This window comes from Haliaeetus leucocephalus, unplaced genomic scaffold, assembly GCF_000737465.1.
Source record: "Haliaeetus leucocephalus isolate CR32 unplaced genomic scaffold, Haliaeetus_leucocephalus-4.0 Scaffold566, whole genome shotgun sequence".
Classification (NCBI taxonomy): domain Eukaryota; kingdom Metazoa; phylum Chordata; class Aves; order Accipitriformes; family Accipitridae; genus Haliaeetus; species Haliaeetus leucocephalus.
The window spans coordinates 5,228,829-5,254,130 of record NW_010973002.1 but is presented as its reverse complement, the minus strand read 5'-3'; the positions used below and the strand labels follow the sequence as shown (position 1 = coordinate 5,254,130).

At 35.5% G+C, this 25,302-nt stretch overlaps 1 protein-coding gene across 1 annotated transcript in view; it reads left to right on the top strand.

Annotated features, from left to right (window-relative positions):
- The window catches only part of AHR (aryl hydrocarbon receptor), a 62,312-nt gene extending 39,244 nt beyond the window's left edge, over positions 1-23,068 (top strand). Inside the window, exons 3-11 of the mRNA XM_010577630.1 lie at positions 1,119-1,234; positions 4,972-5,061; positions 6,467-6,590; positions 11,729-11,859; positions 12,733-12,935; positions 14,631-14,740; positions 16,254-16,395; positions 17,220-18,504; positions 22,510-23,068. Coding sequence (XP_010575932.1) covers positions 1,119-1,234; positions 4,972-5,061; positions 6,467-6,590; positions 11,729-11,859; positions 12,733-12,935; positions 14,631-14,740; positions 16,254-16,395; positions 17,220-18,504; positions 22,510-22,665 — 2,357 coding nt within the window. The 3' untranslated portion in view covers positions 22,666-23,068. The remainder of the gene's footprint in view (positions 1-1,118; positions 1,235-4,971; positions 5,062-6,466; positions 6,591-11,728; positions 11,860-12,732; positions 12,936-14,630; positions 14,741-16,253; positions 16,396-17,219; positions 18,505-22,509) is intronic.
- Positions 23,069-25,302: the final 2,234 nt, after the last annotated feature.

Sequence of the window (25,302 nt, the reverse complement as noted above, 5' to 3'; positions counted from 1 at the left end):
ATTTAGGGTGAATATCTCATTGTTATGAGATAAACTGTTGGTATTTTACGGAAGTGCAGTTGTTTCTATAAATTTCCCTTGGTTTGCAGCTTAGAAATTTTGGGGTTGGGAGCAGGTGGTGGTGTTTAGCTTTATGGTAAAAGTTTAAGCTACAATTATTCAAGTAATTTTAACCTGTTTAGATGCTACAGACCCACTCAGACTAATTTCAGATTTAGAGACTTTTTTTTTTCTTTTTAGAACTATTTGGAAAGTAGATAAACTCTGAGTTACGGACAATTTTTGAGTATCTAGTTTTACTTGACAATGTCCTTTTTATTGAAAACATGGTGCAGAGATGGGAGGTAGTATCTCTTTCAGGTACTTTGAAGCAATTTGGCCTGATTCTTCATCCCTTATTGGGTAATTTTTTTTCTTTCAATTGGATATATTTGTGACCTGAATAGTGGTGATTCATGTTATAGTAGTTTATCTAAAATTGGAAAGTTTGCTTAATTGTTTTAATGGTTAAAATTTAACTATGGCAGAAAAAACAACCCCACCCTTTTTGTTTGAAATGGCTTTCTTTGTTTTCTTTAATGTGTAATATGCATTTAGGGTTCCTGTTTGTTTCTTTCTTTCCTTTCTCTGAAGGGAGCTTTAGGTCTAGAGAAAGCTTATATCTGAGGTACCATAGTTTGATGTCTGAAATTAGATGGGATAAGAATAAGTGTAGGTGTTGTCATACCTTAAGGCAGAGACGTTATCAGGTTATAGGAGGTTGTTGTATGAAAACAAAAATGTCCTTTATTAACAAGGGAGACAAACTGAAAGTAAGCCTCATAGTGAAAATAAGGAGAAGAAAAAGAAGGAACAAAATAAAGAGATTTGGTTTGATTTCAATAATACTGATTCTGTTGTGAAAGTATTATAGTTTAGAAAGGAAACACATGACAAATTTGGGTGTTATCTCTAAAGGTAAGGAAAAAGTCTGACACTGAAACAGAAATCTTTCATTAGATTGACTTTATAAGCATTTTTGAAATATAATTTTTTTCTTACACAAAATAACACATTATCACATAAATTTTTAGTGAGCCTTGCAAAGATCACTCAACTCTTTTCTTTCTTTTTTCTAGTTGCATTAAAATCTTCTAACTCCACAAGACCAGAAAGAAATGGCATTCAGGAAAACAGTAGGACAGCAAAATGTGGAGAAGGGATGCAGATCCTGGAAGGAGAACTCTTACTGCAGGTACGTTTTGCAGTGGATGTATTATACCAAGATTTAAATTAAAAAAAAAAAAAAAAAAAAAAATTCTATTGTATTTAACATACCAGTTATTCACTGATGAGATTTTAAAAATGAAGTTTTCTTATTGTCAAATTCTTTCCTCATTTTCTTTAGGTTAATATTATACAGCTCTTGCACTTTTGTCTGGTGGTAGTAGTGATACTGAAGAGCGGGTGTTAGACTACAAGGTCCTCTTAACATTTTGAGTAATTTCTTAGAGTTGTTTTTTCCCATCTCTTTGCATCTATTGTTAATAAAGATATTCATATAAAGAAACAATCTTCATAAAGTTCAGATAGGTTAGTCATCTACTGTAGATTGGTAACTAATTGTCAAAAAAACAATTTCTCTTTAAAAGACCTTGGGCTTGCTGGAATATCTTGCTTTCTGAATGGTTTGAAAGAACCCAGAGTTCATAGTATAGGTTCAGGACAAATTTTAAAATACTTTCATAACTTTTAGCAATGTGAACTAATGGAAAGTATTAATGAAAAACAGTGGGTTTTTAAAGTTATATAGTCTGTTTTATAGTCTGTTTTAATGTCCTAGGGTGTCAAAGCATATGAAATATATAATACTAGGTCCAGATTAAACGCAAGAAATGACTAATATAAGTATTCCAATGTTCTAATTAGTTTCACAAAATAGATTTTACTGTGACCTGCAGCTCTATTTGAAATATATTGATAATCTGTCTTGTACACAGGTTTCACACTGGTATATCTATCAGAAGTGGCAAATCATTAGATCAGTCAGAGCCAATGGTTTGCTTAGAACAAAATTAATTTTGTTTAAAGGGTAGAAAAGAAAACAGGTTCTAAGAATCCCACAAAACAATTATTGTAAACTAATGCTAGTTGAAAATTGTTTCCTAACTGACTAAAAAACTAGGACATGTATGTAGTTTTCTAACCTTAATAAAGTATGACAAAGAACTGTTATGGAGTTACTGCAGGTGAACAGCTTTCTTTTAAACAGAAATTATCTAAAAAGGTACAGTATATGGTTTATATGGAGGCATCTATTTGATGTGAAATCTAGTTATTTTTTATGACTTCTGAATGGAAGTTATATGAGGGAACTGCTATAGCAAACTGCTTTCCAGTATGAAAGTCAAATGGGTGATATACTTGTTTGTTACTGTAAATTCTGCCCCCCTTGGGAAGTAAGTAAATGACCTGAATTTCTTAAATGAATTTGTTTAGTAAATATTTTATATATAAAAAATTATGAGAATGAATATGCAGATAGAGTTTTCTTAGGGAGTATAGGAAATGATGAGTGATGAAAGTGGGAATTTTCTGGAAGATAACTGAGCATCAGTAAGATGTAAATTTTGGTAAAATCCTTCCTTTCTGTCTAAGCTTGGAAGTCTTTTGTGTCACACAGGTTTCTGTAATTTATAACTTATGATGAAAATTTCCTTTTTATTTTTCCCTCTATTTTTTGCAAAGGTGGTATGAATATATACCATATTGTTTATATTTGGTTTTATTTGTTCATCAGACATTTTTTCTTGTTTCTGAACAAACAGAAGATTGTGTCTTTCATTTCCAACATAGAAACTGCCTTACCAATTCAATATATTGTGGAAGTAGAGAGCAAATGCATAGCCTTCCCTAAAATTAAGCTATATCTCCTTTAAAATTATTTATATTATTTCAAATTCTTATTTTAGATACATAATCTATTACAGTCTAAGCAAGTTTATGATATGAAGTGCAAGTCAAAGGAAGACCTCTAAGAAATTTTTAAAACATCTTAATTCTCACCAGTAAAGAACAGTTTTGTAATTGCCTTTGCATTAGGGATATTGAAAGTATTTTTGTAGAAGCACAAATATTATCTCCAATGGTCCAAAATAATAAACTCACGGAGACATTTCATTATGCCTTTAAAGAAAATTATTTTAGGATTGCATTTTGCCAAAACCTCCATCAGAACCAATCTCCCGTTTATTGGTATATCCTGGATACCTGTATGTTTTAAGGAACTTCCAGTAGTTTGTTGCACTAGATTTTTGGGGAAAAAACTTGCATTTTACAGAATTTTTGGCTTACAGAAGGCATCTGATTTCTGCAGTAACAATCCTGGTTTAAGATGAACTGCGTACCAGCGCCACTGTGAAATGTGATTGAATTCCAGGTACAGGAGCTGTACATAGCTTTGTATGAAACAGAGCAGAATAACCAATTTTAACATGTGGGCCAGAATTAGATACTGTGCATCTTGCAGACTTTTTCTATCAACCACTTGAGTTGAAATGCCCTGCAGAATAGGTCAGCAGAGGACACAAGCACCTGCCATTGCAGCATTCTGCTCCCTTGGAATTACTGTGAACTTCATCAAAACCAAAGATTCTATGTAACTACTCAAGATTTCTTGGATTAGCTATGCTATTTAATTTCACATTATTATTAAATTTTTTTTTAGCTCATACTGTGTTCAGGTAAAGTTTGCTAAATTTGCCTAAGGAGTTTTTATAGAGCTCACAACTGTTTATGAGAATAGATAAGAGATGTCTACACATTAAATAGGAGTGGTTCACAGTATTTAAAGACTAGTCATTTAATCAGATATTTAACTTGACTTAGTTAGACCGTATTAGTAAAAGAACAAGAAATAGTAAAACCATATGTCTGCAAAATATGGCAAAGCAACTATGGTGGTTACCATAGTGTGGGGCTATGGGAGTTAACGTTTATGGAAGAATGATGCTGGTTTATAATAAAAATATATTATGTTGTTACAATAAGATATAGGATATCTTCACTTACTTTACATTTTTCTATGTTACAATAATTTTGCATAATAAGAGTTTTAAAAAAAATGTGTTTTGGGTATGCTGGCCAAATTTTACTTTGAATGCAGCTGAGAAAATTAAGTGGTACAATATACTTAATCCAGTCCCTCGAGACAGCCTTTTGTTAAATCTTGACTGAAATCCATAGAAGTAAATCAGCACCTTTCAGATGAGCTGCCAAGTCACAAATGTACTGTTTGCTATCACAACAATTGCCATGAACCGTATTGATTGGGAGTTCAGATAAATGCCCTTTGCGTGACTTTGAGTAAGGAGCCACTTAGTCTGCTGCTTCATGAAGGGGGAAATCTCTTCAAAAACATTGTTTACTTGCAACAGTCCGTTTGTGCAGAGGTTTTCTATTTTAAGTATGCTATAAAATGTTTTCTTGGACTATATAGGGGATCTTGATCACTTGATTTCCTGTCTGCTTAGGCCTGTCTGCACTATGAATAGAACAGATTTTGGGAATGGGTTTGTGACATGGCTCCCGCTTGTGCTGCGGGCAGCTGGGCGTACTGAAGGTTTGAGCCACGCAAGCATTGCGAGCTATGGTTGATATTAGATAAACTTATAGTTGTTCATACTGCTGTGCTTCATCTCCTACAATCAAGAGTAATTAAAAGTCATCAACAGGGTTTGGCTGCTCCCCTGAATTTTCCAGGAGAACAAATTTTTTTTTTTTTTTTCTTCCATTAGAACCAGTTTTCTTCATTGTGCCATGTATACTGTAGAGACGCAATGAAGAATCCTTCTGTTTGTGCTGTTAGATAATGATATGTTTTTGCATGCCGCACATTTTATTGGGAGACTAAGGTATAGGTAGACTTACAGCCACAATAATTATCTGGAATTTTGTCTCTGAAGCTGACAGATTGGTGTGTTTCCTCCCCAGGCATTAAATGGTTTTGTATTGGTTGTTACGGCTGACGCTCTGGTTTTTTATGTCTCTTCTACTATCCAAGACTACTTGGGGTTCCAACAAGTAAGTTTATTTTTTCCTCTATTTTTTTGCAGAGGTTTTGCTTAATTTCAGAGGGCATCAGTGTTCATATTTAGGGTCTGATAGTTTATGTAATAAAAATATCAGTTAGGTACTTTGGGCTGGATTACTCTGAAACCATATTACTTTTCTATCAGCTTACATAGCTAAAATGGGACCTCAGGCCAAACACAACAGGAATATAATTTCCAAAGTTGAGTTAGGCAAGATAGGAAATTTTCACACTTAATTAGTCTTTACTGGAACAACTGTTTGAAATTTATACTGTGGTGTTACCCGGTTTATGATGCTGAGTGAGACATAATTCAATGGGAAGGGAATTATTTTAATAGAAACCTTTCATACGAAATTAACTCCATATGCCTTGAGGTTTTAAGTATCAACTAAGTGATTGTAATATTTTTAGAATTTTAGTGTTCTCTTGCTCATATTTACTTTATTTATTTTCTTATTTATTTCAAAACAAGCATTCGTTACTTACAATTTATGGTGCAGATCACTTATAGCTAACTTCCTTTGGCTTGCAAGCCAGGTACCAAAGTAGTAAAGACCAAGACCCAGTGGGTACCTGTTGCCTTTCTTGGAGAACTCCTGGGATTTGTTTATGTTAAGATGATAGAAACTTAGTTATAGTTATCAATTTATATCTTTTGGTACTGGATGATGATAGATTCGTTTGCTGTCTAAAAACAGGGGGAAACTCTGCTTGGTCTGCAATTTTAGCTAACTGATAAGAGATGGGGGAATGTTTGTGTAAAAGAAAATATTTCAAACAAAACATTATTATTCCTGGGGTTACAGATTCTTTCAGTGTTGGGGAATGAAGAAAAAAGCTTGGAAAACAAATTGGGCATAAAATTTCTATAGTAATGCCAATAAATCAAGTGCATGATATAGAAGTAAAGTCTTAAAGTTACAAAAAGTAGCATTTCTGGCAATTTGTTCTGGAAAATACTGATTCTTTTATGAAATTTATCAAAGCAAAATTTGAGCTAGGCTTCTGCTTTTGCCAGCTCATCTTAATTTCTTTAAATCTATGTTTTAGTTTAAATATTTTCTGTTTGTATAATGGTTGGGGTTTTCATCCATGCAGAAAACATGGAATTAACTCCTCTTAGTTGACTGATGCTTTTCTTGGGTGGGTTTTTTTCCCCTTAATTTCTTTCAACCATTGATCCTGGCTCTTGTAGCTTTGCCATTCTCCTCTGTGCTGCTAAAAATTTTTCTGCGAAGCTTTGCCACTTGCATGCAAATGTATGTTTTTATTCCTGAGGAAAATGGATTTTGCTATATCCATAGCAGTGTTGTCAACCAGACAACTTATATCATATTGTCATATAAGTTTCTTATTCTCTTTCTTTCCCACCTTTTTACCTTTTGTATGTAGTCTGATATTATACACCAGAGTGTATTTGAATTGATTCACACAGAAGACAGACCTGAATTTCAACGACAGCTACATTGGGCATTAAATCCTGCCCAGTCTGCAGATTCTGGACCAAGTGTACAAGGTGAGAATGCAGCCAGCTTATGTGTTTGCCTGTCTGATTAGTTGGGTTTTTTTTTTTTAATTGTGTATGTAAAAAAGTTTAAATTCTTTTATATGAACACAGGAAGGAAGAACATCTTTTAAACTTATTTGAATTTTATGGATATGTTTAGCCAACAGTGGGAATTACTATTTTTTTGCACTTTAAATAAGCATTGCTATTCATAGCACAGCACCATTAAAATACCAATTATGCTTTAAATTGGAAGACTTTAATTTGGAGTATAAATGACTGAATGTCTTGCATGTCTGTGGTAAATAGCAAAGCAGGTAATCCTGCATGGTTTTGTTGCAAACAGGGCAGTTAGAAGTGGACAGTTTCTTTTGGTGACATAAGAAACAAGGAAGTTTGATTCTTCTGTGTTCACTCTCAATTGTATGGCTCATCTTTAATCACTGTTTGAATGAGAAAGTGATTTATCTGAAGTAATGATCTCTCTTTTACATCTGCTACTCCTGGTTACAGATCACTACACCAAATTTATTAGCTTAGGAAGGCCAGCAGACAATTGGGTATGACAGCTTCTGTAAGCTCTCCAGGCTGGTAAATCCATTCCATGACTAAGAATGTGTAAGATATGGTGTTAATATATGGAATAGTCTATTCCTGATCATGAAAGAGTAAAACTTTCACATCTGTCACCGTTATATGCAGGCTGCCACATAGACCAGTACTACTCTTGGGAATAAAAGGGGAAGAGAAATAAAAGATGAAATAGATGAGCCTTTAAGACCAAGTAGTATGCTTGTTAGAGCATCAGATTGTCATGTTATTGACTGATGCTGAAGTGACCTGCTATACTGAGAAACAACTAAGGAGAAACACATTGCTTGTATATGGGAACAGAGATTATGTAGGTACAGATAGTTAAGTGTAATATGGGAAGCATGTCCCTGCCTCATAATGACAACAAAACTGTTGAGACAACTGTAATGCTCCATTTTGCACAACAGTTGTTTAAGTATGTAGGTAAAGCTCTCTGTTACTGTAAATTACTTGACTATAGATTATTTTTTTAATCCAGAAAAAATCCATGTTATTTTTTAATAAATCTACTATTCATAAAGCAACTTGACTTAAAACTCTAACAATTTCATATTTAATATTTCAGAGTATGGAAATGCCATGATTCAATAGAGAAATAAAAACCAGCAAATTATATTTACTGGTTTGGCTCACAGCTCAGTAAATTTCAATTTTTCATTTAGTGGTCAACATTGTTATATCATCTATGGATCAATCTACACAGTCCAGTTGAAAACATGCAATACAACTAGTTAATATGACAATTTGGTACAGCAAACAGCTGCTGGCACTCAGAAACCAGGTTTTTATGTGGTGACTTACTGTTTGCTTTAGAGTGCAATGGTGTTCTATAGCGCTTAAGCAAGTGCATGTGATTTTACAAAAGGTTGTGTTTGAAAAGTACAATGCCAGGTTGACTTGGCATCAGATTTGACTGAATGACAAGAAGTGCTGAGCAGGATTGCAAACAATTCTTTGTTTTGTACCTTGTGTTCCTAGCTTACTAAAAGCTGCTAATTATATTTGGGCCTCAAGTAGTGTAAGATCTTTGGACGTTGAGGATTTTTAAACTGAATTCAGATTTATAACAAAGGATAATGCTATGATAATAAGGATCCCCTCCATTTTTGCTCATTTAATCCATTTCCTTTTTAATACATTCAGCTGGCATTATGTAGATATTTATAGACATATTATAACTGTGCTCAGGCTTAAGCACAGATTTCAGTCTGAGTCTGGGAACTAATTCTTCTTCAGTTAGCTTGTACTGGTTGTTTCTCACTCAATACTCTGGTATGCCCCTAGACCACTGGTTTCCTCAGCTGTTGCTGTGCTTCCCAGACATTCCTCCCAGTCCTGTCATCTTCCCAGAGAAGTCTGCAAAATTGATTTTTCAGTCCCAAATATCTGCTTCAGGGCCTTAAGTCTGGATTATCTTTTAAAGTTCACTTGCTATGCAACCATGTATGGTTTTGAGCTTAAAGAGAAAGAAAAGGACTTAATGCACAGCATGTTTTGCACATCGCTCCATGGTGTTGAGGAGATCCAGTGTGACCTTCATGAGGGGTACAGGTTCTAACCCCTGTAGTGTTAACTGGTGGTTTTGTTCCAGGGACTGCAGATGCTCTGTAAGACTCTTTGCCTTCTTACAGTGAGTCGCTTCTCCAGGATCCTGGCATTAAAACCTCTCTGCCTCCTGTCTACCTGGGAAAGTACAGCAGTATTCCTTTCACAAATGTAGGAGGCTTGGGCTTGAGGCCCGTTCCCTCCAGTTTTGAGTTCTGTTCCACTCCTCTCATGAGCTACAGATGGTGTTGCTTCTTCCACCAAAGCCTTGTTCACTCTTGGGAACTGCCTGTTTTCCTAGGGAAGTTGACAGACACTTGAAAGAACCCAGATAAGATACCTGCATTCAAATTCCAGCTCTGTATTTATCAAAAGAATAACACTAAGTTGTTCCTGTGGCAGAAATGCTGAAGGACATGCTCACCAGTGCCAAGCATGCCAGCAGAAAGCCTTGCACTACTTATTGGATACTAGAGCTACAGCCTGTAGGCACTCCTCAGCCAGAAGATTTATCTGAGTTGGAGGACTTAATCAGAGCCCTTCACGGAGTCTGCTACTGATGATTAAAGTCCTTCCCTACATCCCCTCCAAGAAGATGCCCATAGTCTCATTTAATCTCCCTGAAAAAATCAACTGAACACACACAGGGCCTTTAAGGCACTCTAAACTACTCAGTGTTCTCAGTATGCTCCTGCCTGGCCAGCAGCAATTCCAGTCAGCTCTTTTCCTGACAGTAGCCAACTGTTGATATCAATTTTCTTTTGGCCTCGCTAGCCAGTACCTTTCTCAGTAGTAGCTGGTCTTGCAGGAATAAAGTTGTGGCAATAAAAAAGGAACACAAATATTGGGATTGCTTGGGGGAAAAAAAAAAGTATTCTAGTGGCTTCCTCAGTGCTGATACTTGTGAAACGCAAATGTTGATATATGCAGTGTATTAACCGTTTTAAGGAGACTTCAAGTAATATATATGCAGGGATTCTCAAGGATGTCAGATTTGACATTTTTGAAAGATGAGTTGGGATTTGCAAGCTGTTTCTTTTGATAGCCTTTCTTCATAATCATTGCTTCTTCAGAGAGCATCTAACCCATTTCAGCACCTCATTCTGAAGCAGCGCTTCAGAAGTGTTGAAAATTCTCCCCGGTAATTAGGCAATTAAAAAAAATAATCTGCAGCAGTAGGAAGTAAGGAAGTAAGTTTGCTTTTGTCTGTTGAGAACCATCCATATGGCAAGTGTGGGAATTTTTTATTTTCTAATATCAAATTTAGGTGGTAACTATCTTGGACTACAAGTATCTGAGTTTCTGTACCTGTGGGATAGGCTCATAATGGTGGCTTTGGCCACCATACTGTGTATGAAAATCTGCAGAACTGTAGATGGCTGTAATTTCAGGTTATCCCTTTTCATACACACTATCAGCTAGGGCCCTTTTTCTCCATACCTGGAAGTTTGTTCAGCAAAAATTGACCTTGCATAGCAGTTCTTTGGGGGGGGGGGGGGTATCTCCTGATTTTACCTGAAAAGCAGGATAACTTGGCATTCTTGTTGGCTTTATATGGCCTTAGGTTGCAAGGCCTCTGGGTGAGACATCAGCAATCTGATTTGACTCCAGTTCAGTCCCTTCAACTAATAGGAGATTAAATTGAACTGGCTTTTGGTCATGATTTGTTTTCCTTTGGGTTTGATTTGCCATTGTACAAACCACCTAGCCTATCTGTAAGTTTTTCCAGCTGTCCAAGAGACAAAATTATGTTCCAGAGAACATAATGTGGTGTGTGATTGACATGCTCTCCCCGGCTTCATCTCCAAGTCTGGAAGGTCAATATGGGTTCTTCCTTAAAATCTGTATTCTTCTTCTGTCTGTGTGTGGCAATCGGTTCTTTCAGAGTATATGGACTATTTTTTTAAATTACAGAGGGTTTAGCACTCTAAAACAGCATTTTACACTGTTTTTTCTTAGGTTTCTGTGTGTATGAATTCCTAGGGAATTACCAGTTTGTGGTTTTTTATATGTATTACAAACAATATAATTTTGCTAAATTTGCTGTGAGTAGACATGCTCTGGTATCTCTGTATATGTAGTCTCATGCAGAACATATGTATTCTATCAGAAGTTTATTGATTTACCTTCTGGTTTTACTTTATATTCCAAATGTTTAAGTCTGTTTTCTAAATGCCACTTAGCAGCAAATGCTTGTCTTGAAGTGGCAGAAGAATATCGTGTTGTTATCCTAGTTGTCAATCATGTTTTGGAGTCTTGTTTGGTTTAAAAATTAAAAAAAAACCAACCAAACAACAACAACAACAACAAAAAAAACCCAAACCACAAAATCGACAAAACAGAAGTTCTCCAGGTTGCTCTGGAGAGGTAACTGTGGTGTTTTCTTGATCAGCACAGCCCAGAAATATTTTCAACTATTTAGTGTGTGTGGGGGGGTGCATCCATTAGAGAAAGTACTCACATTGATTTATTGTGGTGGCTTCTTAAAGATGCATCTTTTTATTTACTGCTACATCTTTCACCTGGCTGGCTGGAAAGTAACAGTTTCACAGTCTGCTACCATCTACTGAGCATTTGAATACTCAGTTCCTATAGTTACTGTGCCTTTTTGCAGATCCTACCATTGCAGAAATGTGCTTTCTGCTGAGAACTTTGCTCTCTGCAACTGATTCAGAATCTAGATTGTTGACAAACATAATGAATAAATTAAAAAAACAACCAACCAAAAACCCCAAACAAAACACCAAAAAGCACCACTTAAAAAAAAATAACTTGCATCCAGTTTGTTTTCTAATACCATAGCCTGTAAAGCATAATTCCATCAGAAGAACTGATACTTAACCTAGTGTTATAATCAGTATAGGTTCTGAGGATGTTTCCAGTTTACATTGTTCTTGCTCGGGTCATGACCTAATGCTTTGTTTATGAGACGGAAGATGATTTGTTATAGATAGCCTTCACTAGGTGTTCTTCTAAAAATAATCCTTATAAATAATCCTTTCCTGTAGGAGATAATGGCTTTTCACAGCCAGCAACCTATTATAACCCAGACCAACTTCCTCCAGAGAATTCTTCCTTTATGGAAAGGAATTTCATCTGCAGGTTACGATGCCTCCTGGATAATTCATCTGGGTTCCTGGTGAGTATGGAGTTATGTAAAAACTTCCACATATGCTTGCAAGTTGGAAATCTGCATTATCCTTACAATATGTACAGCAACTTAATTTCTGAAGTCTCCGTAGATGTCTGAGCTGCTTGAACCAGTATGTTTCAGTTAGAGACACCAAATGTGTCCCCTTCAATATGTTGTTACAACCAGTTCTCACATTTCTCATGGCTCAGTTTCCTCAGTGCAATAAGAATAAGCATCTGCTTTTGTAAAGTACTCTGTGATTTGCAGATAAAAAAGCATTACAAAGATTATTTTCTGTTGGGTATCTTGAGATGCAATAAGTCATAATTAACAGAACCATAGTTTTCCTTTACTTGGGAAAGTCTGTGCTCGCTCTTTTTAATACATTTATTTTTTGTTTGTCAATGCTGTAGATTTTAGAATAAATACAGGTTTATCACCCTCTAGGTGACTTCTTACAAATAGAGTTGATTATATAGGATTTTGCAATTGTACACATTTGCATACCTTATACTAATGACTGACAGAAATGGAAGAGAAATAATGTTATGTTAATTGTACGTATGTTTAATGCCACGTTCACTAGAGTATTAGAAGATACAGTTGGCATTTGCTATTACACATTTGGAGTTTTTTTTTACAGAACAACCTTCCCATTAGTTCTTTTTCCAGTGAGTTTATTAGTAGATCTCGGAGTGACATGCTCAGGGGTATAACAACAGTATTCTGTACTTGTTAGCTAAGTTTTGTGTGTGGCATGCTACAAAGCTTGAATCTGATGGGTCTTAAAAAACAAACATATTTTTTTAAATAACAATAGAAATATCTTACTCTTAAATATCTCCAGCATAAAACACTTACTTTTTTCTTCATCCTAAGGCTATGAATTTTCAAGGACGATTAAAGTTTCTCCATGGACAAAACAAGAAAGGGAAGGATGGTGCTACATTGTCTCCTCAGCTTGCTCTGTTTGCAGTAGCTACGCCCCTGCAGCCACCATCTATCCTTGAGATACGAACCAAAAACTTCATCTTCAGAACTAAACACAAACTGGATTTCACACCTACTGGCTGTGATGCAAAGTAAGTGTAAATTATTCTGATTAATATTCTAATAATTTGCTGATGAGATAGGTTTCAAGTATGTGTTTGAAATATAAAGCTGGCTACTGTTTCTGTCAATACTGATGATTGTTTAGGAACTCAGGATTTTTCTTTTCAGCCCTGCTAGTAAGTAAAGAGAAATGGGATTGTTATACTGTATTTCCTTAAAAGGCCATATTGCTTTCTGACTCTCAATCATTAAAGAACCAAAACAAAACAAAGAAAAGCCAAAACCCCCAAAACCAAAACAAAACCCCCAAAAGACAGAGTACTAAGGAATTAGGGAAGAATTTTAATGTTTAAATCTGGTTGAAATTTGGTTTTAGAACTGATAGAACAAGTGTTTCATTTTTTTCTACATGTATTTTTTCTCCTTCAGTTCAAATAGATGTAAAATACAATGGAAATGCTATTTACTTCAGAATAAACAAATGAAGTCCTTTTTTATACTATGACTTTTACCCATTTCCAAACCATTCTTTTCCCTATGTAAAAAATGGAAACACTATTGCATTACTAGATCAGCATAAAGTAACTATGCATCAACATGGCAAGAAGCCCATTAAGATGCTTCTTTCTCAAAAGAAGAGCTTCTGGCCTCCTTCCTTCCTTCTTCCCTCCCTCCTGTTTTTCACTGATAATGCTTTCAGCTTTCAGACTCATTTTCGGTGGAATCTCTCATATGGATTTCCATGCCTACTGATAGGATAACGTAGAGTCAAATTGTTCAGTATTCTGTTTACTGATAAACTAAAATGTTTTTCTTGGGTTCTATAAACTGATACAAGTAAAAGTTAACAAAATGTTAACACAAGCCTTTCTTTCCTCTGTTGTTTTTTTTTTTCATTATGCTTCACTCGAAACCTTCAATTTTTGTCACGTTTTACACTTCTGTGTAATTGTTCCACATCCCTAACTTTACCCCCACCCCATCTTTGGATCTCCATTTCTTTGTTCCAAATCCTGTTTTAGTTTCTTTTTGACTACTTCATTCTATCATGTATCTCATAGTGCTCACACAAATGCTGATAAGTTCATCTCCCTGACCTCTAGTAAAGTACTCTAATTTTAGCTACCAGGGTCAAATATAACTCTATTGCCAGTGCTCCTCTGAGGCATATCTTAGCTTAAATGCAAACTCAGGGGTCCCAAACCACTCAATAGTAAAAGGGATGTAGTTCTGAGATACACCCTTTTTTGAATTTTAAGCTACCAAAAATACTAATTTAGGCGAGAAGCTTTAGATAACTAAAGTTAAGCCCCTACTTAATTCTACATGCAAGCACCTCTAGGTAAATGCTATGAAATAGGACTAAACAGTGTCTTTGATTGCAACAAATGGGAGCTGCCTGCTGTAAGTGAATATATTCAAAAGTATGGAATTAAGAGTCCAGCTGAACTGTAGACATACACTTTTTTTTTTTTTTAAAATGATCTAATAATTTTGTGAACCCACTCCTAGTCACTGAAGGCAGCTTGGGGGACTAGTAAAAATTTTATTTTGTTACCTGTATTTTTTATTAGAACTGTCATGCTTCCACATACAATCAATATTGCAACAAAATGTAGTTAGCACTTGCGTCTGAAATGTTCTAGCCATAATTAACTTGCTTGGCATTCATTCTGTGAGTTGGTTCATCAGCAGGGTTGCAATTTTTTGTTTTTATGTTCCAGAGGAAAGATTGTCCTGGGATACACTGAAGCAGAGCTGTGTATGAGAGGAACAGGATACCAGTTTGTTCATGCAGCTGATATGCTTTATTGTGCTGAAAATCATGTCCGAAGTAAGCTTCATTCCCTAAGAAAGGCTGAAAAATCAAAGCATGGGTTTTATTCATACTGAAAAAATACTATGAAGTGCTCTTTTAAAAAAAAAAAAAGAAAAAAAAGTAGTCATTAACAAAAATAACACTATACATTTTATGTGATCTTTCCCTCCGTATAAAAACTTATACTGGATGAAGAAATATTTAATACTCCTATCTAGACCCTTTTAGGTTATATAGTCCAGTTTCCGTCACATCTTGTTCTTCTCGCTTCCTTCTCCGCTCAACCCAACTTCTGCTATTTCTACAACTTCCTTTGGGCAAAGGGACTATTTCAAAGATAGCTGTCCTGTTAGGAAGTTAAATAAAGCATTTTTCTTTTGATATGAGTGTAAGATTTTTAACAGAAATTAATCCTGATTTAGCATGCTAGTGTCCTATACATTTCTGGTTTTGATTTTTGGCAGCTTGATTTGGTCTAAGTAACAACTTAAGGAGAGAAATATAATGTTTTAAGCTAAGGAAATAAGTATCAACTATCTGATATGTAACTGTTTAGTGGACTACTTTTTTGTTAGCTGTAACATTTGTCTTTGGAAGTTACAGAAGCATCTTCAGGATATTTTGGTGCTGCTTCTTCTTTCTACTGAATTCTCTTGAAAAACTGTTTTTTCTTTTGTCCCCTTATACACAATTAAATAACCCCTCTCAGTAGATTAGTTCTCAACCTATATTAAGCAGGTTTTCAGTTTCAGGTATAGCTCAGTCACTGTTGCCTATCAGTAGTTTTGTTTGTTTGGTAAAGAATAAGAAAGAAAGTATTTCCAGAATAGAATGGAATGAAACTTCGGTTTGAAATTTTGGTTTGAAACTTTGTCTTAAAACTGGTTTTGCTCCATTTCTGATGCTAAGATAAAAAAGAAGTATTGTAGCAAAGATTATTCTTGGTTAGGATTCTTAAACTTTCCTAATAATTTTTTTATTTAATTTTTCTGTCTAGAAATGCAGTGTCTTCACCAACGTGCAACAAAAATGTACTATCTTTATCAAGAATTGCTAGTGAAGTAATAGTGTGAGTGAAAAATAATGGATTTTGAAGTACCTCTGCATTAACCAGTCAAAATGTGAAAGTGGATTCAGAGATAATATGTTTTCTAATTTATTAAGTAATAGTCACTTTTCAGATCTAAAAGAGACTTAGGCTTTTGTCATTTACATGTTCTAGTATGTATTAATTTCTGTTATTGCAGAAATAATGGATGAAGCTCAATATAAGATGTTGCCAATCTGTAGTGGGTGTGTTACAATTGCTTGCAGTTTTAGCTTTTATTTTACCAGTAAATTAAAGTAGACATCTTAAAGTGATGGATCATCCTGTTTCACTAGGAATACATTAGTGCCACACAGCAATGGATGATTGAGGACATGAGATTTGTAAAATTGCTCTACAAATGGGATTATTTCATGACATGCAGGTTTTCCTATTTTTGTTCACTGAACGGTAAATGGTATGCTTACTCTTTAACTCTAGTGATGAAGACAGGTGAAAGTGGAATGACTGTATTTAGGCTTCTAACCAAAGAAAATCGATGGGCCTGGGTACAGGCAAATGCACGTCTTGTCTACAAAAATGGAAGACCGGATTACATCATTGCTACGCAAAGACCTCTTACGTAAGTCATTATCACATAAAGTAGTATACTTCAAAAACTGAAAACTTTTGAGCTTGTCTATATTCAGAAAGAAATTATTTTTAAACAAACCCCCTTTAAATCCTGAACTCCAAAAAGAAAACCTCTTTCAGTTTGCTAGCAAACATTGAAAAGAATTCTGATATTTCACTACTTATGTGGCATAGTCTTTTATGTGTAAAACTTTAGACATTTTGATTTCATATAAAGAATAAGAGCAGCAGTACAAGCACCAAGTTATTCCATCCAACCTATTTTAATTCAGTATCCCCGTTAGCAAAAGTTAAGAAATCCAACTGCAGTTGTGTAGAAGAAACAACAGATAACATAAAGAAAATAAGTCCTTAATGGTGCTGAACTAAATTCTACATAATATGGAATTCAGCATTATTATACATAGGTTAACATATATAGGTTAAATAATTTTTGCTAAGGAGTCTCTAAAATGGAGGAAAAGAGATACTTCAGTATTGAAGTATTCATTTACTTGCTATGCCAAGAAAAACATAATGCATGGAGCAAAGCCCACTTTTTTCATTTCAGCTCATAATGCACAGAGAATGGTGTATGCTATCTAGATTTAATTACAAATGTAATATGTAAAGGTGGTATTACAGTCATAAGCTCCTTATTTCATAATCTGCCTCTTGGTTTCACTCAGCCAAGTTGAGCTGGAATAGCCAGGAATTTGAAAAATGCCTACAAATAGAATAGTTCATTTTTTTAATATTAATGCCAGGGGACAAAAAGATTACAGTAACTGTTTAGTACTGCAGTATTATGCTATATATCTGTTTTATTTTCAGAGATGAAGAAGGGGCAGAACATCTACGGAAGCGTAACATGAAGTTGCCCTTCATGTTTGCCACTGGTGAGGCTGTGTTATATGAGGTATCTTTCCCTATGTCGAGCCTTGTGGATCCCTCTCAGCTGAAGAATAAAAGCACAACGGGAAAAGGAGCCAAAGCAACGCTACACAATGATTCTGTGGATCCAAACTCCCTCCTAGGTGCCATGTTAAGGCAAGATGAGTCTGTGTATCTCTGCCCTCCAGCATCACATAAACTTTCCTTTGAGCGGAACTTCTTTGCAGACAGCAGGGATGAACTGGGTGGTGGTGTTAGCAGCAGCTGGACGGATAATCTCCTACCTGCTGGAAATCACAACGTTCTCAAACGGGAACTAATGGAGTGTTCCCAGGACAGTACTATTCCACTTCCTGAAGACAGTGCAGCACTCTTTCAAGATAACAAAACCAGCGATTTGTACAGCATCATGAAAAATCTGGGTATTGACTTTGAAGACCTAAAGTGTATTCAGCAGGATGAGGAGTTTTTTAAAACTGAATTAGCTGGTGTGGATGATATTGGGGACATTGACATAACTGATGAAATCCTGACTTATGTTCAGGATTCCTTAAATAAGTCTGACTTCTTATATTCTGGCTGTAACCAGCAGGAGCCCATGGTCCAGAATGAAGGTTGCTTGGTACAGCAAGAGTTAGATCCACATCAGCTTCATCAGCACCAGAAACAGCTCATGGAGCAGCAACAGCAGCAGCAACAGCAGCAGCAGCAGCAGCAGCTCTGTCAAAAGATGAAACATATGCAAGTCAATGGGATGTTCACAAATTGGAGCTCTGACACCAGCATGCCTCTTAGCTGCTCGCAGCAGCAGCAGCCCCAGCAATATGTATTCCCTGGCATGCATGCCACTACATCTGAGTTCTCTTACAAATCAGAAGTAAACACTTCCCCTTATGCATGTAGGCAAGAGTTTATTCCTTACAAGCAACCCACAGCGATGATGCCACAGCTTTCTAATTTTGCTCAAATGGATTTCCCTGTAGCAGGTTTTGACAGATCGACCTATTCTGCTTCGTCCAACTTGGAGGATTTCCTCAGTTGTTTGCAGCAAGTCCCTGAAAATCATGAGTGTGGGATAAACTCTGAGTCGGTTATGCTAACTCCTCAAACATGCTATGCAGGCGCTGTTTCTATGTACCAGTGCACACAAGAAGCACAGCCCAGCTGCGTGGATCAAATGCAATACGATCCTATGATGGCAAGTCAACAAACTTTGTTGGACAAGGTAAGGTAAACAGCATTGCTACATTGCTTGCATTTTGAATCATGTTTTCAATGTTTTAGGTGGCTACCAGGTTGCAGAGTTTGTCATAATTGAATCACTGAGTTTGAAATTGATGAGTTAGAAGCGTGTGAATGTCCTTGCTTTATTCATTCATCAGTTGCATTTGGTAAAGTTTTTATGTACATGTATCCGCAGCCTGGTAGCTCTCTTTGGCAGTATTAAAGCAAGAGTGAGTGAACTAGTCTGTTGTACCTACCAGTAATTTTCCCAGTAGGAGCAAAAGAAAAGCAGATTGGTCAAAAGCTTGGAATTTGCTTATATACCTTTTCTAGAGGAGTGGAAAAATGTCAGTAATATTGTCTGGCACATTCATTTTCATGAAATTGTTTTTAAAATGTTAGTGTTCTCTAGCTACTCAGTTTCTCTGATGATTTTAGGATTGCTTAAAGTATCAGATTATAATATCACACAAATAGCATGAAATATTATGAACTATTGCATTTCTACACACAATGATACTGCAAAAATATTTTTATATATTACTCTAAGTGAAAGTCAGCTTTTTCTCTAAATCTCTGCTGAACACAAAAGAGCAGGAAAAAATTATATTCACAGTAGATAAGCTGGACCTTTTTCACATTGTGCGAAGGAGAATGCACAATAAAAGCCAGAGAGGAGAGGAGCCTGGCTGCGGCACAGACTACAGTTTTAAGCACAGTTCTTCATAGGTAAAATTAACTTAGAAATAAAAAAAAATTCAATTACTAAGGTAGTTCCTGATTCTGAATGACCTTTGTTGAAGTACTTTAAATTGTACCAGTTATTTGTGTTAATGCTGCTCAAGTACAGAGCTGCAATTCTTTTTTTTTCTTTTTACCTCAATGAGTTAAGGTTCTAAAGTAATGATCCTACAAATGCTTATGCACATGTATAAGCATTTACAGAATTAAAGTATTAATAAGCATTTAACCTACACAAGACAGAGGTGAGGAATGCAAGTAGAACATGCCCAGTTTTTCAGTATGCTTAATGCAAATACAAAACATATCCTTTTCAAAACTGCTTCACTAGCGGAAAAAATATAATTGCAGAATTGCAGAAATTTACCTAAAAATGTAGGACAGTTCAGCAAGATGAATAGCTTCTGCCCGAGTGCCCAAGGGCTGAAATAGCGTGAATTGACTTTGGCAAACTGCAGTGCACAAGCTTGCACAGTGCTTGGCTGTATGTTGCCTGGCTGTGGTCAGTGTTATTAGTCCTCCATAGTGCTTGATAATAGGGTTGCAAAGCAGTTCCAGGGTCATCCAAGTTCATCCCTATAATAGTATAGAATTATTCTTTTCACGAAAGCTATACTGGTGTGGTGCATCAGTTTTGAACAACTGGTGCATAAGCAATTCCGTTTCTTTCTTTTTAATGGTTGGTTTCAAATACATTTATTTTGTAGATTATTTTGTTGTTATGTTGCCTTAATTGTTTTTGTTATGCCCCCTTTTTGTTATTTTCATGCTTACTTTTTCTTCTCATCTGTCTGTAAAAAGTTTAATGACTAATGAATGATGGCATCTCTGAATGCAATAAATGAATATGTCTATTACTTCATATTTACTGGAATGCTGTGCTGCAATGGTAATATTGAGTTTAGCTTGCTTGTCCTGAAAAAATGAACAAAGGCCACGTTGTGAAAAGTTATCCTTACTTAAGTTGTTCAGAAGGAAATTCAGCCCCTCTTGCTATGGTACACCTATGCCGTGTGGATCTGGTTAGCCTTGCATAAGCAGCAGCCTGGTGTAGAACTGATGTGCACATTACCGTTGTGCACATTAGCTCCTGTTTACCTCAGAAAAGAACTGCTGAACATTTGTCCAAATGAGCTTAAAAGAGGAGCACGCTTCTTGATGAGATAAGGAAGGATTATTCCCCCAACCCCTTTTGTAAAAGAGTGATCGTAGATAGCTGATAGCTATCTTGAAGTCCTCGTGAGTCCAAAAATTATGTATGCCAACTGAGTGCAGTGGGGGATGGGAAGAGACTGCTTGTTCCTAAACCAAATAGCATTGACTTTTGCAGGCCATACTGCTATATACTGCTCACATGAAAAAAACCATCATCTCTCGTGTCAGACTGTACTCAGTTTTGACCTCTAGTCACATCTGCCAATGAACGTTTTTACAGATTGAAGGCAAAGTAAGGCTCTATGTAAAACCAAAGCTGCTATGCTGAGAAATGTTTTAACATAGAAACATTTTTTTCCCTAGAAAGATCATTTCTCCAGAGAAAGATAACCCTATATTTATATATGCTTATATTACAGAGATTGTATTTAGTCCTGTATCAGAGGAGTTATGAACTTTAAAATACATGAACCCATGGGAACTAGTAAGTCAGAAGTACAGCTGCTGCACTTGAAGTGACCTTGTAAAATATCACCTATGCCAAAGCCATGGTGGCAAATAATATATATTTCTTTATTGTAAATAAGGGGAATGTATCACTGCTTATGATAATAAACTTAAGGTTTGATTTTATTGCTAATTGGTAACTTCAGTAAGCTTGCGACTAAGCAGATAGGATACTCCCGTCTGAGCCCACGTTCACAGAGCCAAACCAAAGTAGGGCAGTCTTTGTAGCTGGATTTAGCACACTGACATCCCTATCAGCAGTTGGAGTCTGGAGAGAGGACAGACGTTGCTAGACAAGCCATGATTGCTATCCTTTCCTCAGCCTTCTAACTCCCATTGATTTCTACTGAAAAGACTAGGGGATTAGAAAGGCAGAAGGGTCTATTGTGGTCATCTGCCTTGACCTTCTGTCTAACTTGTAATTGCGGTAGGATCATAGCCAATGTAGTCTAAAAACACTTTCAGTGATGGAGAAGGGCAGAAAGGCCTTGGATAATTTGATTGCTTGTTGAAGGTCTATGTTCCTTTATTAAGCAGGAGAAACCTTGCGAAGTACTAGATTCTGCGTTGAGAACTTTCTTAGAAGTTTTAATAAGCGTGCTCATCTTGTTAATGAAGAATATTGAAACAGTCTGCTTCTGTCAGAAGTTATTCTAGCTTATGTTATTGTAGTTGTCTTTAAAAGTATGGCAACTTTGATTAAAAACATAATTCACATGTCTATAGTCTTGTTAAAAACTTAGAAGAACTGTGCACAATTAGCCAAATTTCAGTGTTTGCATAGAAGGAAAACAAAGAAGTTTCCAAAACCCAGAATATTTTGATGAATGAATGAATGAATGTATAATATGTTTTTAAGGACAAACCTTGAATGAATGAGTACTTAAAAATATAAGCTACTCCTGAAGAGATGATGGAAATGTTTAAAATACTTTGTTGTATTTTCTTTCCATGACTGAATGGAGCATTTTGTAGATAAAGTGACTTTTCCATAGCATGACAGGAAGCATTACATCAGATGATTAAAATAATCCTATGGACAATTATGTCAAGACTGATGAAAGCCATTCATTGCTCTTACTTGAGTTGTCAATATGAAGACCGTTTGTCAAAAAAGCCCACCCTGCGACAGCTCAGCTTGCAGATTGAATGCAGTACACTTCAGCTTACTAATGGGACTGCATGTGCATTCCTGGAAGAGCTGTAAAGTCTGGATCCCATTGCAGACATGAAAATATGTAAATAGGTTGCTTTTAAAATGTGACAGCTGGATGTGGAAAATAGGAGTGCTCAGTCAGACTATACTTTCTACAAATGGAAACTATATTATGGTTTAGGTAATAGCGATGTTTCTTTACTTTAGCCAGAAGTAGGACTCGCCCGTGTTGAAGTCAGTGGAAGTTTCACTGATGATTCAGACCCTACTTTAATGCAAATTAACTGCTCTCATCATTCATCATTTAAAAAAAAAAAAAAGTTTTAAAGCTATTCATTGTATTTTAAGATGTTTTCATCCAATCTGTGTCATTAGGAGGATTTTTAAAAACTCATAAATAAATTGGTTTCCCATACTAACCATTTATATTGTCTTTTTTCCTGCCAGTTCCAAAATGGTTTCAATGGAGGAAACGTAAATGAAGCATATCCCTCTCAGTTAGATGTGATCAGTAATACACAGACTGCCACACATCTTCAGCCTCTTCATCATCCGACAGAACCCAGATCCTTCTCAGATTTGGCATCTAGTGGATTTATGTGATTCAGACCTAGAGCTCCATCTGTGATTTTGTCTGGGCGTCAGGCTGCTCTGAGGAAAAGCTTGATAATTCTATCTTTGAGCATTGGACTTTAACAGCTAAATTACATTTTGAGAATATGAGGTTGGTTGCACTATATACTGGTGGATATGTAATCCAAGATCTGGCTTTTTAGAGTGACAGGTGGAATTGAAACTTTTGACTATAAGTATGCCTGTGCTGTTTTCCATCAGATTGACTGTGTTATTGCAGTATGGATTACATATGTACTACAGACTATGTCATGCTATACAACATAAGATAAGGCAAATGGTTTTGTCGTTTAGAAAACAATTGGGCACTTTACAAATAGCATCAACGGCACAGGGAAGATGATTTCACATGTGGATTATTTCCAGACTTTATTTTTTAAAAACTATTAAAAAGCTCTGAATTCATGAGAATCAAAAGCACTTAATTTTAATGCATACTAAGCTCTTTAATCACTTATATTTAAATCCTTTTGTTTTAAGTCTCCATTTCTAGCACTTTAATAGAAGGCTTAATACAAGGATATGATATGCAACTTCAGGTTTTCTATGAAACAGACCCCTTGCATTCCTCCTTTTCTTGTCAACCTTAAGTGCCTCACAATTTAGCTACCTTGTTTCTGATGGGAGCTTATTTTTAGCAAAACTCACTATAAATGTCATCCATATTATGTGAACTTTTATCTAACATCTACAGTGCTACTGGCTGTATTTTTTTCCCCCGAAGATAATTTGTTTAGAGAATGACTTAATTCTTTATCTGTGGATTTGTTACACTATTAACAGGAGTTACTAATGCTCTGAATTTAGTTCGGCTAAAGAGTTTTGGTTTATTCTGTACTGCTTTTCTGCTTTCTTCAGGTAATACAGGGTATATTAAAAAAGCAGATTTTGCTGAGGGGAGAGGAGCAGATCCTCAGGATTAGTTTTAGATTATTAATGCTGAAAAACATGTGCCTTATCTTGTGTTAAAACGCTCATAATGTTCTTTAGAAATAATACAAGGCTGCTCTATGCAAATACTTTCATTAAAATGGATATTGAAAAGGATTGCATTTTAAGGGGGAAAGGAATCTCAATAGCAATTGGTATTGGCGTTTACTTTGACTGCAGTTTTCAATGTTCGTAACGGGAAAGGGTCAGTTTTGGTTTAAACTTTATCCCTAGCAAATTGCACTGCAACGTACAGAGAGGATATTGTTTCTATGTATGTTGAATATTTTAAAAGCTTTGTGCAAAATATAAAATTGGGAAAAGAAAAAAGTCACTAGAGAAATTCTCCTTGTGATAGGTTTTATTTTCAGGAAAAAAAACCCAACATCCATGAAAACACTCTGGGGTTTTGTTTTGTTTTTATCTGAGAGGATTGTTAGAATTGCAGACACCAATGTTTGGTGCAAAATAATAATTACATGAAAAATACAGAAATGTGTATATGTTCAAAATATTTCATACTCTTGTGTGTTATATAGTTCATATGTAATAAAATGTCTTTGTAAAATATTTTAAACCAGTTAAAGTGTTACATCATTATATGTTAAGAACAATTTTAGTACATTTGTTATATATAATATAAAATGGCAATTTAGCCAGTTTGTTTAAAACAGGCAAAAGTAAATTGGCTCCCTCTAGACAGATGTTAATATTATTTAATACAAAGACAATCACTTAAAATTGGAATCCTTTCGTAGCTGAAACATGCTTTCTTTGAAGAAGAGCATATTTTCTTCCATTCTGTGTGATATGATATGCTAGGCCAAACTTCTAATTCAGTTACAACTTTTCAGAGGAATAACTTCAGCAGTTCTTTTAAGTGAAATTACCATATATGAAAGGGACATTAAGGATGTAATTACTGTTCAGGAAAAGCCCATAAAGACATTTTGGGTTTTATTACAAGGTTGTTTTGGGGTTTTATTTAACATTTCAGATTTTGTTTTCAGCACAAGACATCAGTTACAGATTTAGTTAATATCATTTGAATTAATTTATGGATTCTGTCTTTTTTTTTTTTTATTGAAGGTCTTGTTTTAAGCCAATATCTGAAACGTCTTCCATTTCTAGCTAGTGTATCATGTTTGCATTTGAGCTTGAAAATTAGAAAAATGCTGTAAAACCAGAAGGTTCAAAGGGATAATGTATGTTTTACATCTTACAAACCAGTATATATCCTGTTTATGAATTTAGTTAAACCAAATACATGTTGTCCTATCACTAAGTGCCAAGGATGCAGTACTACAACTGTGCTGCCCTACTTACTGTAAACAAATTAGTTGTTTATATGCATATCAGCGTATTTTGTGCATTATCTTATGCGTACAACATTGACTGTATTAGTGCACTCTTGATCTGCACCAAACTGTAGCTACAGTGCACAGATGTTTCTGAATTGGATCTCTATTAACCCTTCAGGTCTGTTATAAGTAAGGTTATATCCCAGTGTTAGTCAGTATTACTATCCATTTTTGTACAAGTTTTCTTAACTTGTTTTTCTTTCCAGTTCTTATCTCTCCTTTGCTATGCCTGCACATACCATGCAATATACCTCTTGCATTAAGGTATGGTTTTGTTGCGCTCTTGCTCATCTCCAATAAAGTTTGTAAGACATAA